This window comes from Parus major, chromosome 3, assembly GCF_001522545.3.
Source record: "Parus major isolate Abel chromosome 3, Parus_major1.1, whole genome shotgun sequence".
NCBI lineage: Eukaryota > Metazoa > Chordata > Aves > Passeriformes > Paridae > Parus > Parus major.
The window spans coordinates 16,202,284-16,221,009 of record NC_031770.1 but is presented as its reverse complement, the minus strand read 5'-3'; the positions used below and the strand labels follow the sequence as shown (position 1 = coordinate 16,221,009).

The window sequence follows — 18,726 nt, the reverse complement described above, 5'->3', positions numbered from 1 at the left end:
ACTGACCCCTGTCAACCACCACACCCACACCCTGCATTTTCACAGGCTGTAATGCCCAGCTGACCCCCAGCACCCCCTGATTTATGGGGGCCTCATTCTGTCAAATAGTGCCTAATCAGACAATGCTGAAAGAAAGGAGCTGCCCCTCCCTACCTACAGCCTGGGCAGACTACCTTACACTCCCTTACACCTTACATCCCCTGGCACTGCTGGAGGTGCTGGGAGGCTCTGTTCTGTGACAGTAGAGACTTCAGCAAGGTGTAAAATTTTCTTGGTTGCATAAATACAAGTCCTGGCCTCTCTTCTCTGTATTGAGTTTATGAATAATTTAGTTCATTAATGCAAAAGGTGGCAGGGAGCTCTGGGCTTTGCTCTGGCAAAAAACTGGACCTATAAGTAAAACAGGGGCTGTCAGTTCTGCTGGAGTGAGCTCAGAAGTCAGTCAGGAAATGTGTTTGCTTTCCCACAGCCCAGGAGAGACTGCTGGTGCACAGGCAGCAGCCCCACATCCAGTGTCCTGCCAGCTCTGCCTCCGACCAAGAGGCTTCTGGTCTTCAAATTCCATGCTGCAGGGTTTTTCCTGCAGTTTGTTTTAGAGGAGCCATGGTGAGCCAGGTCTGGTCCCTAGGCCGGGCTGCTCCTTGAAGGTCTGGGCACTAAATCTGGCTTTCCTATGGGGCAGCCCACCACCTCTGTGCCAGAACAGCTCCTGCTGTCCAGTGCTTGCACAACCAACCAGGAGGGAATGGAGCTGCCTCCAGGCAGCTTCACAACCTCATTTGCAGAATCCTTCATTGCAGAAACAGTCTGGGGGTTTTTGTGGCCTTTGCTCCAAAGCACTCCCTCTGGCCCTGCCCATAGTGCAGCTGAGAGGGAGAGGAGCAGGGGGAGTGTTTGGCTGTGCCAAGCAGCTTTGATTCCCCTGGGTGCTTTGGTATTCTCCAGTGCAGAAATCACAGGGTGGCACTCAGAAACCGCTCAGTGGGAGCCAAAAACATTCCAAAGAATTGGAGCTGCCTTCAGTGGCCTTCCCTGCAGAAGGGGGATGGAGGAATTCCGACCTCTCTGAAGGGTAGCTCCCACTGAGCCTGGGCCTCTCACAGCCCCAGTTCTGCTCTCCCCCTGCCCTGCTCCCTGCAGAGCCACTTCCTGTTTGTTGGGATCTGCTCCCAGTGCACGGCCCTGCCCTGCTCTTGCTTTTATGCAGCACTGCTGGAGCCTGATTCCCCCCCAGTCATGGAAGTGAAAAGCTGTTCCAAGGCTGCCACAAGCTGCACAGGGCAGACACTAACAGCACACCAGGGGAATGCTTCCCATATGCCTTTATTTGCAATGTTACAGGACTTTTTACAGGCTCTGTGCGTTGGTGTTCCAGACCGGTTTGGATTTTTTTTCTGTATTACCCAATGACTGAGAGGTGTGGTGGGAGCAGGGAAAATCCCTCACAGCAACCGTTCCAGCTTCCAGGAAAGCAAAAGACATCTGAGAGCAACAATCTGCTTCTTCTGAAGCCACAAAGCAAGGAATCTGGTTTATAAACAGGCTTAAAAAATAACATACATATATAAGAGCAGCTCAAAGCTAAAGTACAGCGGTAAGTGGTACATAGCTACGCATATCTGTTCACACCCTTTCTCCAAAGATGGAAAAGGCATGGCTTAAAAACTAAAAACACAGTTTAAAACAAAAAAAAAGAAAAAAAAAAAAAGATTCCATGCATTAAATTTTAGTGTTTTGTGCAATTAAAATGGGATGAAAATAAATATAACTTAAAAAAAAACCCCAACCTTTTCCATGACACTAATGGAACAGAGGCAAAGTCTATAAGGCACTTCTACATGGGCTATTCTAGAAAGCCTGGCAAGGAGCTAAAACAGTGCAACCGTTTACAATGGCATCTGATGAGCAAAAGACACCTGTCTGGTCAGATATGAACTGTGTGAAACCTTAGGAAACTTCAGTCCTTGGGAAAGAGGCTTGGCTGCAGATGGCTTGGTGGCCACCTCCTCCTCCTCATTGCTGCAAGGGAGGTCTCCCCCATCAAGGGTGCCAGACCCATCAAACTATGGCAGAGGGGCTCTGGAGCCCTGCTCCTGGGGAGTGAGACAGGACAGTGGGTTTGGGGGGATGGATGGAGCAGGTGAGGGATGCGTGGCTGCCAAGCTCCTGCAGCATCTCCTGCGCTGAACGTTTCTCGATGTGAGGTCTCCCGGCCTGCTGCAGCCTCCCCTCCCCGGCAGCCTCTCCACGGATGACCTTTAGCGCACCAGCCCTGCCGCCGCTCCGTTCAAATGTTCCAGGAAGTTGAAAAACAGCCTCCGCCCTAAACAGGGAACTGGGTGTTTTGGCAGGAGCGGGAGCACAGGGGCCGTCACACGGCCCCCGCAGGCTGGGCAGCAGCACAGCCACAGGCGGCTCTGTGGAAAACGGGGAAGGCACGGGGATGCCTGAGCCCAGCTCTGTTTGCCAAAGGTGTCTAAGCCGGGAGCTGCCTTGCTGCTGTAACCCTTCACCTCATGCAGATGGAAGTTACGGAGATGCTCCAGGCGGGAGGGTCACCCTGGGCTAGGTGTGAGCGTTGGTGGCACTACACGACGTGTGCTCAGCTGCTGACAAAAAAGACTGATCAACCTGGATGGCTACTTCAGGCTTCACAGTAGTCCTTTATAAGCTATTTTTCCCAGCTAGGGAGGACTGGAGACCCCAGCTAAGGTAGGCTGGAAGCAGTTCATAGCAGAGGAGCTGGGGCTCTAGAGAGGAGCCCAAAGTTTTGCTCACCAGGGCACCCAAGCATGGGGGACATGGGTGGGAAGCACCTGGCCATGGCAAATATCTGTGCCTGACTACATGGCTCTGCAGCAGGAGGGAAACCCTTGCCCCCCACTGCCACTCAAAAATTACTGAGCAACCTCTAAAAGATGTCTTGAACACAAATTAAACCCCAAATCTGCCTTTCTAGCAGCTCTGAAGGACTTGGCACAGCCAGCTCTCTGGGCTGAAAAGCGCTGGCAGAGGCAGTAAGGGGCTCCCACTGCAGTGTCCTTCACCATCTCCACACCTCGCTCACACTCTCTGACTGCCAGAGGGTCCAGGGCACAGTCACTGAGTGTTTTCAGGACAACCCCGATGCAAGAAGAGGCTCCTTCTTCCACCAGCCCTCTTAACATCAGGCTGAGCAAGAGACAAAAGCACGACAGGCGAAGCATGCACTTGCCTAAGCAACCCCTCCGGGCTGCCAGCTCCCACTGACTCTGCAAAGCCAAGGTTTCATGTTCAGCTTTGTTCTGGCAGGTTAGCTCTCTATTTACAAGGGGAGGTGGGGGGGGGAACAACCAAGACAACCTAAAAAACCCTCACAACAAAAACACATTAAATAGGGAGAGTATAGCTTTCAAATGGGGAGGGCGAGGGCTGGAAAGTGTCTTGTAGTGCAGTTCAGAAGAGTCAGTCGGGGGCAGGTTGGGGGTAGTGGCAGAATCGGATGCGCGGCTTTAATGCAAGTCTTCGCTCTGAGACAACTCTGTCAGGATCTGAATGAGGTTGTCCAGCCCCCAGAGGTAGCCATCCTCTCTGTTCCCTTCCACCCAGGGCACGTTGTGCTGGAGAACTTGTCCCTCTGGCAGTGGGGTGGTTTTCCCAAAGTCAATCATCCAGACTTTGGCTTGCTCCTGCTTGTCGTGAATGAAGAGGAGAGAGCTCCCAATTACCTGTGGAGAGGTGAGACCTATTAGTGGTGCTCCCATTGCTCATTTTCAGCCCTCTTTGGGGCTTTTAGACACCTTATCTCAGGCTGCATTTCCAGGAGATGCTGCAGCAATTTTGCATGAGGAAAAAGCAAGCTCTGGGTACCGCTGGTTGTGTTTGCACATGCAAATGGGGCATTTGGACAAGCTGATTTACTCATACAAATCCCAGGTCTTGACACAAGGAGAGAATCAGAAAAACACAGGCATGAAAGATAAAGATGTCATTTTGGAAAATGAGCCAAGGTCCCTTAGCAACAAATGAGATGAACTGTTTCAGCCTTCAGATGGGGAATTTTTCAAGGCTGGTTCTTTGTGATCTTCCTGTGCTCTTCATACTCCCCAATCCTGCAGACACCACCACAGGGATGGGGACACTCCAAGTACAAGTAACCTGCTGTCTCCTACTTCAAACACTATCCCATTACACTCAGACTGCCTCTAGAATATCCTCCTGGCATGCACAGCACTCTGGGGGTGCAAGGTACAGAGCTGCATGCTCATGAAATTCCTTTTCCCTGAGTTCACTTGACTGCATCTGCTTTGAAGGGCTCTTTCACATCCTTTGGGATATGATCGTCATTTGGGAAAATCCTGCAGAAAGTAGTAGCCTGGGCAAGCCTGGGGAAGCCAACAGGTTTTTAGATGCATTTGGGCTCTGACAGAAGTCTCAAGGCCTGCTGCAGTGGGATGGGACCCCACAAGCCCAATGGTCACTACACACAAAGCAGAGAGATGCTCAGCAGCTCAGCATCCTGACCCATCCTGGCTCACAGTCTCAGCCAGCCTGACAACCAACAGCAGCTCTGCTGTGGCTTCTCAGTGCTTAGGAAATGTGTAGCAGTATCAAGTCAGTCATCATTGTGCTCTTCTGCTTAATCTCTTCCTCCAGTCAGATTTTAGCAGGGGCTTCTACAGAAAAGCACCAATGGGTGTGTATCAGAGCTGTCCCAAAAGAAAACTGCTTTCCAAATTCTTTCTGATGTGCATGAATTGGTGAATTATGAACTCTCTTGCCTCTGTGTCACAAATAGGCACCTTGGTGACCAGAGTGCAAGGGCTGTAGCAGAGGTGATGCAGAGCACTGAGAGCCACGAGTGCCCTTTAGCATGTGTAGGTACATGGAAGAGAATCCAGCTGGTGTCAGCCCTCCAAAACAGCAGCACTAAATGTTAGTGGGGATGCCCACATCTGTGCTATCAGCAGGGCTTAGCCTGAGATTTGCCTTTAGACTGGGGTTTTGAACAGGATGCATGTTTGCAAAAGCTGTTAAGAATTTACATTTTTCAGGAGATTTTTTCCTTCAGTGTGTTGGGAAAACATCCAAGGTCCAGAGATGCGTATTATTTCTGAGAAATGCTTATCTTCAGCTCTCCTCCTGCTAACCTCTTATGGTCCTCTCTTGGCCAGGACAGAGCATTCTAATTTTAAGGAAAAACCTTTTGCTGACATTCTTCATTTGTGTGTCCTGGACTGCCCAATTCCCCTGCAGCTCCTTGGAGGAGCCCTGCTCAGCAAGGGCCCCATGGAGGGACACAGAGCTTGGCAGACCTTCTGCTGCGCTTCATTTCAAAGCAGGATGGAAAGTCAAAGCTGCTGCTTTTTAATTTTTAAGAAGTGGAAACTCCTTTCAAACCCTCTTTGAAAGGCTGCTTTGTTTCTGTGTTTTCAAATGAAACCCTGGCACTTGGTTTCAGGGAGAATTTTGTTTCCTGTGTTGAACTGCCCTGAAACCCTGAGTTTTGACATTTCCCTTCCAACTGCCTTCCAGGCGCTGCCACCAGGAGGCATGGCCCCATCTACCTTTGGCTCCTGGCAGGACCCTCCGAGTGTGGCTGGGGCCGGGGTGGCTCATGTGGCTCTGGATGAGGGACAGTGGACTCTTGGAGCTGTGGCTCCTGAACCCTGGAAGTCAAAGGTTCCTATCAGGCTCTTTTTTTCCTACACCACACATGACAAGGGTATGCACTCTCATGTTTTGTTAAGTAGATGCAATAGCAAAATTATTGCATTAAATTGTGGAGTATTTCAGTTCCTGAAATGGCCAAAAAAGATAGTGTTCCCTCCTTGTTTTCCTATCAGTACTAAATCTTCACTATAGAAAATGTCGGTATTGTGGACACATGTTTCTGTATGAAATTCCTTCAAAAGGAAGAGTTTGTACTGGGGTACTCCAACCAGCTCAGGAAAGGCGTGATTGGGGTATCTGCAGTTTATGGCTGTGTTGAAGCCTCGGTTTGATCATGTGGAGCAACTGTCAGCCAAATGATACCTGACATACATTCAAACAGACATTTCTCCTGAGAAAACCCCTGTGCTTTTACATTAGGGAATTTTCCATGTCATGAACAGCCTGAGTTCCTTCTAGGTCACTTTTAATCTGTTTGAACATTGGCTTCCAGTAGATTTGAGCACATGTCAGATGCATAAACATTGTATGTTATCATCTATATTTGCACATTAAGTATTAAATACACATATGAAAATACAGATATAAGAATAAAACAGCCCCTGACTTTGACTTCTCTCCCTGGACAAGCTGAGATTAAACAGTTTGTCTCTCCAGGCAGATGTATCTAAACAGCAGTATTACCTCATGGCACTTGAAGAACGGGGATGTCTCCAGGGTAGCGCGGATACCCTTCAACCGGTTAAGGTAACTGTTCTGGAATTACAAAATAAAACACAAATCCAAGCCATCAGTGTTGCAGGAAACCTACATAAAAACCACTGCATTGGGGCAGACAGGAAAGTCACCCCTGCACCCAGTATCCTCCCCCAGACCTTTTCCTTTGGAGAGTGTCCCCTGGATCCTTTTTATGATCCACTTAACCTTTTGGCTTCTATAGCACCCTGTGAGCTCCTGTGGCTTTCAAAACTCAGTGGAAACATTTGCTTTTGCTGAAATGGTGCTTTCTGCAGAGTCTCCCTGCTGCTTCCATGGTGGGAACACCTAATTCAGCAGCTGCTACTTTTTCCTCTCCCCTGCAGTCTCTTAATAGATCAGCTCTTCACTTCATCTGTCTTTTTAGCACTCAGTCACATATCACAAGACACTTCTGCAACTCTGTTATCAGCACTTTTGCAAAGCTGGTCCTGTAGACGGAAGGGCTTTCACAATGGCCAGCACACAGGTCGAGACCCACAAGCCTGTTCAAGGATCCCTGCAAATTGCTGGAAGGCACTGAAGATTCCCAGGGGGCTTCACTGATTTTGGGGTTTATATAGAAGAATTAAGCACAGGAACACACACAGAGCAAGTATCTGGGCACTGTACACACTTGCTTGGCTAGAGGAGGGGATTGCTGTATAAAAATGCACTGACCAAGGAGCCCCATCCAGAGATGTGACATGATGTGTGCTCCAAGTTCTTAGGGGGTAAAATGCACCCAGGCAAGTTCATCTTCAGATCCAGGAATAATCCCTGGGTAACTCTAGTGAAAGAAAGCGTGCCAGTTTGAAGGAGACAGTGCCAAGGGCGACTCCAGCTGGAGTCTTGCATTTGGAGACTTTATACAGTGCAGCTTATAATGGGAGTGCTTTGTCAAACAGGTTATTTGACACAGTTGGTGTAAATTGTTTACAGCCAGATCTCTTATTCTCCTGGCAACTTAGGGAAGCTTGGGAAATGCTGAGTGTGGCTTGTCCATGTGAAGTGTGCCTGGCACACTTCACCCTTCTGTGAGACTGGGCACAGGCAGCCTGCCCTGCCAGGATGGGAGCCCCCATCACTCATGCTGGGGTACAGAGAGGGCTCGGGGTGACCACCAGCCCAGGGAGGAGGGACAGAGAGCATGGCTGTGACTCCTCAGTGGGTTTGGGACCTAATCCTGGGGATCCTCAGCAGACTCAGACTCATGTCAAGCCGTGCTGCTGCAGCCAAGTCCCCTCCCAGCTCTCCACTGCTTTTCCCTCACCCTGCACCAGGATGGTGTTTCTCTTCATCATTTCTCATGCTTTTTAAGAGATTGCTCAGGCTTCAGCCCTGCAGGCCAGGGACCTGATGAGGTGAGGCCAGGCTCCCCAGGAAATGCCCTCTCCAGGCAGTGTCCCCAACATCCCCCACTCACCAAAACGTTCCTGTTTCCTCTGGTGAATTCGCTGAAGGCCTCCATGACCTGTTCCTTTGTCCGTGTCTTCTTGAAGTCCCGGTTCACAGTGCCGTCCTCTTTCTTGAAAAGAAGGGACAGGGGTGAGTTGGATGGGGAGGAAGGGAGTTGGGGCAGGAGTAGTGTTTCTGCAGCCATGTGTGTTGCCAAGTAGGATGTGACTAGCATTTTTGGCAGCTGAAGGATCTGTTTGTGGAGCAGGGGTGAGCAGAGGCAGCAGGTCTCTGCTTGAACATCCCAAGTTATCCTATAGCCCCCATCCATTGTTCTCTACTGCAAATGGAACTCCCCATCATCAAATACTTGTCAAGGTCACTGGCAATGTGGACAAACTCTCCTCACAGACCTGGTGCTTGCTGCTAACAGAGGCTGGAGACTACCAGTTTCTGGTGTTTCTGTGCCCAGATGGCTTCCTATGGCTGCTGTGGCTGAGAATGGCACTGATACCAGCCCTGGACTGTCTCCCTGGCCTGGGGACAGCAGAGCATGATCATGATGGGAAAAAACTGAGTATGGATGGAAACAACATCTCAGGAGCAGGAACAAAACCGCTCCATGAGAAATCCTCCACGGACCATTGCAGCAAGGAGCAAGCCCCATGGCTGTCTGCCCTCACTGGTCCTTTGATAGTCCATGGATCACAAGCCCTTCAAGGCAGCAGCCTGGCACCGAGATGCAGCCTTGTGCTCTCCTCCTCCTTTCCCCCATCCTTGGCCTGCCATGGGGATGGCATGGCTTGTCCACTGCAGCGATGATACTCAGCCCTGGCCCAGAGGCTCCTGTCTGAATTTCTGGAAAGCTTTGTAGGTCTCTCCCCATTTCCCTGGACCTTCTGGGGCTCTGATTTTTACATCAACTCGTTTCACTGTCCAGAGGGGCTCTAAGATCTCATTTCCTGGATACAGGGACTATTTTAAACCACACTTGCTTGTGCCCACAGCTCCATTGCAGGGCTCCATCCCACTGCTCCAGACAGCTCGTTTGCACACAATAGAGCAAAAGGACAGGGGCCAATCCTGTGGGCTGGGGAAGATGAAGGATGAAGGGGCAGAGCAGAGGCTGCAGGGGAAAGAAGGAACAATGACATCACCTGCCCTGCAGGTTAGAGACCCATCAAGGAAGTGCCCCAGTACAGGGCAGTGTGCGTCCTCCTGGAGAGGGGGCCTGCTGTGGGCATGGTGGCCAGTCCAGTTTGGGGGAAGACTGAGTGCCCAAGGTGAGCCTGCCACCAAACCAACATCTGAGTGCAGTTTGGGATGAATCACACAGCACATTTCAGCTTCCAACTTGTGTTTTGTGTAAGCATTAACAAAGGTGGTAACAAAAGCAAAGTACAAAATAAAAACTCCAGGAAAAACTTTGTTTGTGTCAATTGCAATGACTGCACCCAGCTTCATATCACCCTGGACTCAGCCTGACCATTGTGCCACAGGGTGCAAAAGCAATGCTCAGGATTGGCAGAGTGTGTATTGGCAGAGGACAGGGACAACCTTTTCACTGGAGACTCCATGCTGCTGATAGACCGTGCAGAGCTGGGATCTCTGCTTTCAGCTGTGACCTTGCTGAGGATGCTCTGGGGGCACATGTGTGATGTATAGGGGAAGAGCACTTTGCTGCCATATGCCCCTCATCTGAGCCCTGACGTGGCAGCTCAGAAATGAACCCACCCTCTCCCAGGGGGACGATCGATATCAATCTGGAGAAGGGCCACAGCACTAATTTCACATGTAAAGAGCACAACCTTCCACAAAGCATCCAAGAAAGGACATGGACTTCTAAGCACTCCTAAAAATAAACGAAATTCACAGATGGCCTTTCAGATAAGGCAATCTCAGCTTCAGGAAAGCCAAGCAGCCTATCCATAGTGCTGCTCCCAGCATTACCCGCCTCCTGCAGTTTCCTTGCCCAGCCAGAGGTTGCTGCCATGAGGCTGACAACTGCCATGACATTCACAGGTGTCTGAGCCCCGAGGGGGCTGCCTTCCACAAAGCAGAAATGTGAGGGGGGCTGATAAGGTCTATCACAGCCTCCGCCCCACCAGCGATTCCAGCTTGCGCTGGCGTCACTGGGGCAGGGCTCAGGTCAGCCAGATCTCCCTCCAGCACTGCCTCTGGCCTTGGATGGGACTTGTGAGCTGCCTGGCTTGGCAAAGTTAGGTGGAGGCTTTCCGGACTGGTTTTGGGACCCTGCAAGCATTCCAGCCCTGGGGAATGCCATCCCACCGTGGTCTTGCTGCAGGCAATGGTGAGTAACACTCGGACCAGAGCAGCAGCTCAGGGGTGTCACTTCTTACAATGAGCCCCAGCAAGTTTCAACTGGGCCACCAGGGATCACTTGTGTTACTTTCAGCATGGAAATTTTATTAATAGCTACTGTTTCCAACAGGTTCAAGCTATTCCAGAAAGTCAGATGAATGTCATTATCTCCTTTTGCGAAGGAAAATTTCCATTTTAAAAAGGAAGAACTGGATCCTCAAGGCCACCTGGGAAACAGAGAGCTCAGTCAGGAAAGGGCTGTTATCCTCATGGCCAACCCTGAGCTGCCAGGCTGTGCTATCCAAAAGTCTTCCACTGCTCCTCTCCTTCCTATGACTCCTTTCCATATGCCCAGGGTCAAATCCTGTCCTTCCCTTGCACTTCTCAGTACTCTCCTCTAGCAGCCCCCATCCATGGGTGAGGGGCAGGGCAGATTCACTGCTGCTCCTCACAGGGAGCATCCACAGCAAGAAATAAAACATAGGAAGACAGCCAGGGCACCGAAGGCACTTTCCCTAACACAGAAACTCAATCCCAGTAACAGGGAGAACAACAGGGATACAGCACAGCATGACCAGCCCTGTTGGAAAAAATGCCAGCTGTGAAACAGCATGAGCTGCTAATGCTTTAGCTTAGGGGAAAATAACACAGAAGCTGAGGGATTTAAGGAGAATAACAGTAATTAGAGCCTTGATCAAATTAGTCAGCCCCCTAGCAGCAGCAACAGCAGGAATACTGCTGGAGGCCAGCACTTCTCAACATTTTTCAATTAAAGGGCTGCTTCACCTCTTTGAAAAAAAAATCCACTGCTCAGATTAGGCAGCTACTCATTTATGGTTGGCTACACAGAGGTGCAAATCTCATAACTCCTTTATGGCTTTTATTTCCCTCCATGGTGTTTTTTGCCTCCCTAGGGATATGATTTCTTTGGGTTTTTTTTGGTTTTTTTACATTTTTAATTTCAAGCGCTTCACATATGACCTGCCCCTTAAACATGCCCAGACTGAGAAGCACCACTGGAGGCCAAGGATATATCATGTTGGACTATAAATAGACAGATATTTCTGATCACATCAAGAAAGCAGGAAGAAGAAGCAGTGCATGGGAGCTTTAGTCCCAACTGTTCCCCCCTTTTACACAGACTCAGTTTCATACAAAGCAGAACTTCAGCAATGGGATCTAGGCATGGGCTTGTGCAGAGCTGGAGCACCTCACAGTGTGCTTATGGGCATCTACAGCAGGAAAGGGTCTTTGGGAGACCTGGAGAGATCAGGGAAGTGCCCTGACCCAATGCAGGCACTGCAGAAAGCTGTTGTGGGGAGCACAACCATCAGCATCCTAGGCAAAGACACGGGATGGGCAGGGGAGCCTTGCATTGCTTGCCAGGAAACTTTTGAAAGGGCTCAGCCCAAGAGCTGCTCCTGAGGTTTCTGAGAGCATTTGAATGAGAGGTAAATGCACTGTGTCCTGCTGAATGAAGAAAGTGCGACATGCACAGAGCAAGAGACAACTCTCTTCTGTGGGTGGTTAGAAGGGTGTTAGAAGTAGCAGCTCTGAGTGACCCACTCCTGGTGACCTTTTAAACCCATCATCCAGCTCCTGCATTTGTTTGCTGGTGAGGTGAAGGGAAACACTGCCAGGGAAATCTACAAAATCTGTGTGAGGGCTTTATCAGGGAACAGCTTAATTTGTTTTAATTCTATCATTTTGACACCTCTATCTTCAGGCAGGACATTAGGCTACAGAGACCCAGATAGCCACTCTGGGAGAATTCTGCCCCAACTCAGAGAAGAGAAAAATAATCTGTGATCAAGAAAAGAAACTCCTCCAATCAAGACACATGCAGATACTGAGCCATTGTTTCCACTAAGAGCAGGTGACTGCTCTGAGCTACTGTCTGGGCCCTCAGCAGGAACCCAAGCCTGAATTACTAAAAACACAACTTGACAGAGCTCCCCATGGCTGTCAAGCCAACACCATGCCCAGGCATGCAATGAAACCCTTGGCTCAAGTGTGATATTACCTTTAATTCACACTGGCTGCTATCAAAAGGCATAGGCCATTGCTAATGTTCATGCAAGCTGTATCACTAATACTCTGTGGTTGCAGACCTAACTCTGTTCAAAGGCCATCCCAGACACCTTTCTTGCTGCAAAGCCTCCTTGGAGAAAATCTCCTGGGCTGGCTCATCTACTGGGGACACAGAAGCATCCCAGCTGGTGTCTCCAGAAATGTGAGCACTGCTCTGAGCAAGAGCAGTCAGCAGGTTACATGTGCATGCTGGTGCTGACAGAAAGTGCACCTGTGTGTCCCATTGTCCCATTTCATAGGGCTCAGTTGCTGAATCTTCCTGGACAGGCTTGTAAACACATCCTCCTTACTGGCTAAGCTCACAGCTTTGACCGCAGATCGGCACACGTTCAAGCTGGGATTTGGATTAGTGGCTCAGCCCAGTGGCAGAGCAGAACTGAAAGCAAACAACTAATTTGAGTATTCAGGTTGGAGGATGCCACTTTGTATTTTGCAGGGAGGGAGAAATCAACCAAGCAGCTGATGTAATGAGATTATGTCTAAAACTGTCCTTTTGCATGGATGCCCTGAGCTCAGCTGCATTCTCAGAAGGAGAATGGAGCTGAGGACAATGGAGCTGAGAATGGAGCTGCTGCTCTTCTGAGATAACTCAGGAGTTATCTCAGAAGAGCAGCAGTGCCCTGGGTGAAGTGCCTGTGTGGTGGTTTGGCCGCAGGGGCTGGGGATGTGCAGATGTGACCCACTCTCACCACCAGCCTGCTGCTTGTGTACCTCTGTGAGTTTGGCTAGTGAGCACTCCCAGCAGCTGATCCCCTGCTCAGCACAGCTGGCCAGACTCACCTTTATCCCCTCGATCCTGAAGCCCAGCGTGGCGGTGGAGCTGATGGTCTCCCTCCACTGCATGTAGCGGGGCTTGGTCACTGCCCGCAGCACGTTCTCCTCCTCAGTGGGGGCATCAGGGTCCACCTCAATCATCTTCTGGTACATGTCCTTCCTCAGGCTCGGCTTCTTCCGGGCCTTTATCAACTCCTCCTCCAAGTACGTTCTGCAGAGAGTGAGGGTGTATGAGCAGGGCTACCACATGAGGTGCCTTATACACACAGACAGCCCTTGCCCCAGAAATCAGGCTGATCCAGGATAGATGACCCCTGAGGAGTAGTGCAGCATTGGAAATAGTGGAGCAAGCCTCTTTGTGGCTGAATTGATCCTGATTTAATTATCACTCCATCATCAACACCCAGTATTTTTTCAGTTCATCAAGGAACCACAACCAGTCTGGCAATAACATGGGAAGTAATTTCTCACAGGTGCTCATAGCCTTGCTGCTGCCACCCTGGCAGCCTCCTCGTGCCATCCCTTGTCCTGAGGGGCCCATATCCCAATGTTCAGGAAACCTAAGCTCTCACCTGAGCTAAGCATGGCTTTCAAGATATGCTCATGAAACTGCACATGCTCTGGGAGCCAGAATTCAAGGCAAGAAGGATGTTACTGTGTCCCATCCTTCAGCATTAGCTGCTGCTCCCTTTGTGGGTCAGCCAAAGCTGCTCCCATGCATCTCCTGTGCTTTTCCACCCCCTCTAGGCACCAAGAAGGCTCTGCCTCACCAGATGCTAAACGGGGTGTTTTCACACAGGGCTGTGAATTTTGCCCAGCAGAAGTTTGCTTCAAGTGGACTTCCTAGCAAAAGCTTTCCCTACAAGATGAAGCAAAGGAAGGGATACAACCTTGGCCAGGTGCTGACCACCACCCCAGGTCCACAGGGTGCAGCCAGGATGGGGAAATGGGAGAAGGAAGATGGAAGGTGCAGAGAGTGTGCAAAGACCTTGGTATTATCCATACTTCAGAGAAGCATCCCTCTGTGCCAGCGCACAGTGGTGGAAAAATTCTGCACTCTGGCATGCATAAAACCATCATCCACAAAGTAATACTTCCTGCAGCAATAATAAACCACCATGGAATTCCTCTTGCAACTCCCAAATCAACCCTGGCTCAGCCTGAAAAGTGTCCAGGCCCTCCTCAAACAACCCACCAAGTTGGGTGAGATGTCCCAGCTAAACAACACAGGAATGACCTTATCTGTCCCTGTTCTACACCTTCCACTAGCCATGCCCAGGTCTGAAGAGGGACAGTGCCCTCTGCCCTTGTCCCTAGTGCCAAAATCCCAGCAGTGATTTGCTGGTTCACCACCAGAACCAAGCAAAACAAACTGGAAGGATGCTGAGTGGTCTATGTGGAACAGTGTTCCTGTGTCCCACAAGGTAAACCTTTGCTTAGGGCAGACATCCCTAGGCCATCAGCCCCTTTGAAAAATATTGTGGGTAAAATGAAAGTCTTTGGCTGAGATCACCAAACCCATGATTTTGGTGCAGATGGAATAAAAGAGCAGAATAAAGCAGCAGCGTGCTCAAAATGCTGCTCACAGTGCTCAGAAAGCTAGAATTTCTTCTTATGAATGACAGCTCGCCAATGTCTGTGGCTTGGTCCTCCTCATTGCCTCAGGCTTGTGCCAAGGCTTAAGAAAGACAAACTTTTGTTTAGGAGTGATTGGAGTAGGCTGCCACATCCCAAAGCCAGATTGGCATGAAAAAAACCAAACCTGTATCTGCCTGACAGCAAGCTGCTGGCTCAGGTTTGACAGCCCCGAGGTTTAGATTATTTGCTCAGCCATGGGGATGCCCCATTCCACAGCATTAATTCCATTCATCCTCTCACTAGCTCCTCCCACAGCACCATCTTATTTCAGGATGACAATGCTCAGCACATTTTCCCCCTTGCCTGAGCTCCAAAACCCCAGGTACATAAATCACTTGACATGTGATCTGTGCACGGGAGGCTTTCTTCCTCCCAGAGGCAGCCACAGGAGCACCTGGGCAGCATGTCCAGCAGCTTTTATTCTGGTGGCTGCTGTCTGGGTCCAGAGGGAGTCCTGTATCCTTCCCACAGCAGCATGTGTGTGCCAGCCAGGGCCACACGGCTGTGCCGGGCCCTCTGCCCTTCTCTCCACCCCTCCGGTGGAAAGTATTCCCCGCCTCTTCCCTGCCGACAGCCCGGCACGCCAGTTCGAGTTTCACATCGGGATTCAGGAGGGGAAAAAAAGATTCCTCCCTCCCACAGAAACCATCAGCTTTTCCAGCAGCGCAAGCGTCTCCACCATGTCTGGGCTGCGCCTTTGCCAGCGAGGGGGATCTCAACCCTTCGTGCCACCAGCCTGCTGCACACCCAGGGCCAAGGGGTGGCCTGAGGCTGCTCCAAAAGTGGCAGCCACCTGGGGTCACCAGCCCTGCTCACATCTGCTCTGCGACACCTTTGTCAGCTGTGGCACAGTTCACTCAAAAACTGCTGCTGGCCAAGTGGCTGTAGCCTGGGATCCTGATGGATCTGGAGAGATGGTTCTCAAGGAGGACACGGGTAATATTGCTCATCTGTTAGGAAATATTTCAAGAGCTTTGCATGAAAGGCACTGAACTACTTAGCATACGCATTTTATCCCTCCAGTGCGCATCGGAGGAAAGGCTGAGCAGAGGGAAAATTTCTTGCTCACTGAAATTGTGCCTTTCAAGCATCTTTATTTCAGCCCTCTGGCACCCTGGGCAGGACCTCCTACCCCCCATCCTTTGGCTGTGTCGTCACATGGCAGAGAGACCCTTTGAGTAGCTACTGTGCCATTCCCATGTACCCAAACCCAAGCAGAGTGCTCTCCCCTCCGCCACAATAAACCTTTCCCAGCATGCAGGACAGACAACAAGCAGAGAAGGAAGGAGCCTGGTGTATCTTTTCCACGTCCAGGTTTCCCCATGGCTCTCTCATGGTATTTGCTGAGCTTTACCTGAAGACAGGTGAGCCTGGTATTCTTAATTGTGTGTTTCAGGCAGTTTTACCTAGAAGATGTATTTACTTTTGAGTATCCCATCTTAAACTCAGAAAACACTCACCCCAGTGCCACTCACCTGACCCCCATTTTGCAGTCCATAACACAGGGGGAGTCAAACTCAGCCAGCAGATCCTCCATCTGGTTGTATCGCTCCCCATCCTTGACTACATCTCCGTGGTAGGCAGGGACATAGGGCTTCAGGACATCGTTCATGAGGCGGTCGAGGCACCGCTGCTCCGATTCACAGTGCTTCTTCAGTATCCTGCCATTGGCTGCTGCCTTGAAACTACCTGAGGGTGACAAGGGACAATGTGGCTTTGCATGAAGGGGGGATGATGCTGTGCCTTCTAAAACAGGAAGGGTAGCCCAACACCTTGGAAGCACCTCCATTTACACCAGCACCCAAAGGAGTCCCTACAGTCAGGGACTGAAAAGCCCAGGTTGCCAGAGGTTTATGACCAGCACTGTCACACTCCAAAGAGGGCAGAGACCTGTCCTGCAGCACACATTTGCTTCACACCCTCTGTACACTTCTTGGTAAGCTCACATCTTTGTGTCTGTGTCATGTGTGGGGCAACTTTGTGCTGGGCAGCATCACCCACTTTGCAGTGGCTCAGGAGGTGGGCCTGGCTCTCACCCAGAGCACCCAGCTCTCTTCTGCATGAGGAAAAAGCAGCAATAATACCTGCTGGCCCAGGGAGACTGAAAGCCCAGAGCCCAGACCTTCACATTATCCTCACTAACATTTAGGTAAGTCACTCTGCTGGGCTAGAGACTGAGAGCTGCAAGCTGTGACACTCATGCAGCAGCCTAAAGAAATTCAGGCCAACAAAGCTCATTAACCTGGGATAACCAAGGGCCCTGCCACCACTCTGTCCCTCCCCATGCTCCGTACCTGCGTGTCCCGCTAGCTGGATCCAAGGGTACTTCTTCTTGAAAGACATCACAAACGGGGACCAGTGCACCATATTCTTGATCTTCCTCCATGACTTGCTCTAAGGGAAAAAAAAATCATGAAGGTAAATGCGATGTTTTAAGCCTTTACTGTCTGTAAAGTCACTTCAGGCAGCATGCAGCTGTTTTGGACAGGGAAAGAGGCACCACAGCCAGCGCAGGATGGAAGCAAACAGAAAATCTGCTCTTTTCCCATTGTGCTGTGCCAAGCTGGAGCCACTGGGCCTCAACTCTACATTCAAAAATCACGAGTAACTTCGCTAAAGTGGATGGCGTTACAGCATTGTTCCAGTTGGCTGCTCCTGCTGCAGAGCGCCCAGCCATCCGCACTGCCTCATCCCCGCTCCCTGCATCCCTCTGCGGGAGCAGCAGGGACATTAACCCATCCCTGAGCACCGCATTAGATCACAGCAGATGGAGTGGGAAGGCAACCCGGGACTGCCATCCAGTCACAAAACCGAGCTGCAGGTCCTGAGGGGAACAAGAGCACAGGCATACAGAGGCTCCCTGCCTGGCTTTTGTTCCCCCTGAAAGGCAGCTGCTGTGTCCATTAAGCTGGCAACCCTCGTGCACTGATCCGCCCGCTCTGGCCCATCTGTAACTACAGTTCAGAGAACAATTCCCTTCTGACATGTTGTGTTTCTCACCAGATAGATTGCTCAAAATTATTTACATGACTCTAACGAAGGCTGCACTGGACGTACGAAAGCCTCCCTCAATGGCTCCTTCCTGCGAGTTTTTCCCTGGATTGTTCTAGGGAACACACCACCAGTAAAAGGCAGGGGATGACCTCTTATCTTGGCCCCAGAAGGTGACGGCACAAACAAATTATGTGAACGATATACAACGGCAACAATGGAAAAATGCCTTCTTGTGGGAGCTGGGACAAACAGTGTAGTCCTTGGCTGCTCCAAGCTTCTGGGTTCAGCTGGAAGCCAGCAGATAAATTATCCTCATTTGCTCCGCTCTGAAGGCATGGGAGGGAGCCTTCCAGAAAGCCCAAGTAATCTCTTCCTCATGTTTGGAGAACTGGCCCCTGTTCCAGTAATGCTTCACAGACAGGCAGGGAAGAGCCAGCAGCCCCAACTTGCAGTTTGGATGCTTGCTGGGGGTGAACTCAGAGCACAGGAATCCGTGCTGGGAACTGCTGACATGTTTAAATGGCGAACGAGAAGGCAGACAAAGATGTTAGTGTGTAAAGCGTGGAAATCACACTGGGTTATCCCTGTGCCATGCACCAGCCCACTGGGGAGCAAGGAGATGCAGGGCCTGCCCAAGTGGTGGGCAGGACAGGGGTGGAAGAGGGGAAGAATAAAGGTCCTTCCCCACCTCTCAGCCTGGGAGGAGCAGGGCAGCCCTTCCCTGGAAGGCTGCCCGTGGCCGTGGCCAGGAGCATCCTGGTGCAGCCTGGCACTGGTACAGTCTTGCAAGAGTTTGGCAGGAGCTGCCCAAGCATGGGGTGACACCGGGCATCCCCTTCTCCCAGGCTCCTCCGCTCTGTGGGCTCGCTCTGCCGCCCGCCTTGCTTGCTTTGGCAGGGGGTTGGGCAGTTCCCTACCTGACATGAGGATGAATGTTTTTATTTCCACACAGAGTGCCAGAACTTGTGTGTTTTAGCTGTTCTTTGTTCTCCTTTTGGCAGAGAGTGAAGGGGAAGCGGGGGGGTGTCCCCTCCTTTTGTTTTTAAAATAGTAACATCAAGTCCTGGCTGATGTCATGAAAAAAAGGGGGAAAAAAGTCTCTGGGGGAGTTTGGACTCTAAA

The 18,726-nt window shown here is 50.7% G+C and overlaps 1 protein-coding gene across 2 annotated transcripts in view; it reads right to left on the bottom strand.

Moving 5' to 3' along the window:
* Window positions 1-1,305: 1,305 nt before the first annotated feature.
* ITPKB (inositol-trisphosphate 3-kinase B) overlaps window positions 1,306-18,726 on the bottom strand; it is a 71,206-nt gene continuing 53,785 nt past the window's right edge. For both annotated transcript variants that reach the window (XM_015623041.2, XM_033513269.1), the window contains 6 exons: window positions 16,905-17,004; window positions 16,086-16,299; window positions 12,979-13,183; window positions 7,814-7,915; window positions 6,337-6,408; window positions 1,306-3,707 (listed from right to left, as the gene is read on the bottom strand). In XM_015623041.2, coding sequence (XP_015478527.1) covers window positions 3,492-3,707; window positions 6,337-6,408; window positions 7,814-7,915; window positions 12,979-13,183; window positions 16,086-16,299; window positions 16,905-17,004 — 909 coding nt within the window. In that variant the 3' untranslated portion in view covers window positions 1,306-3,491. The remainder of the gene's footprint in view (window positions 3,708-6,336; window positions 6,409-7,813; window positions 7,916-12,978; window positions 13,184-16,085; window positions 16,300-16,904; window positions 17,005-18,726) is intronic.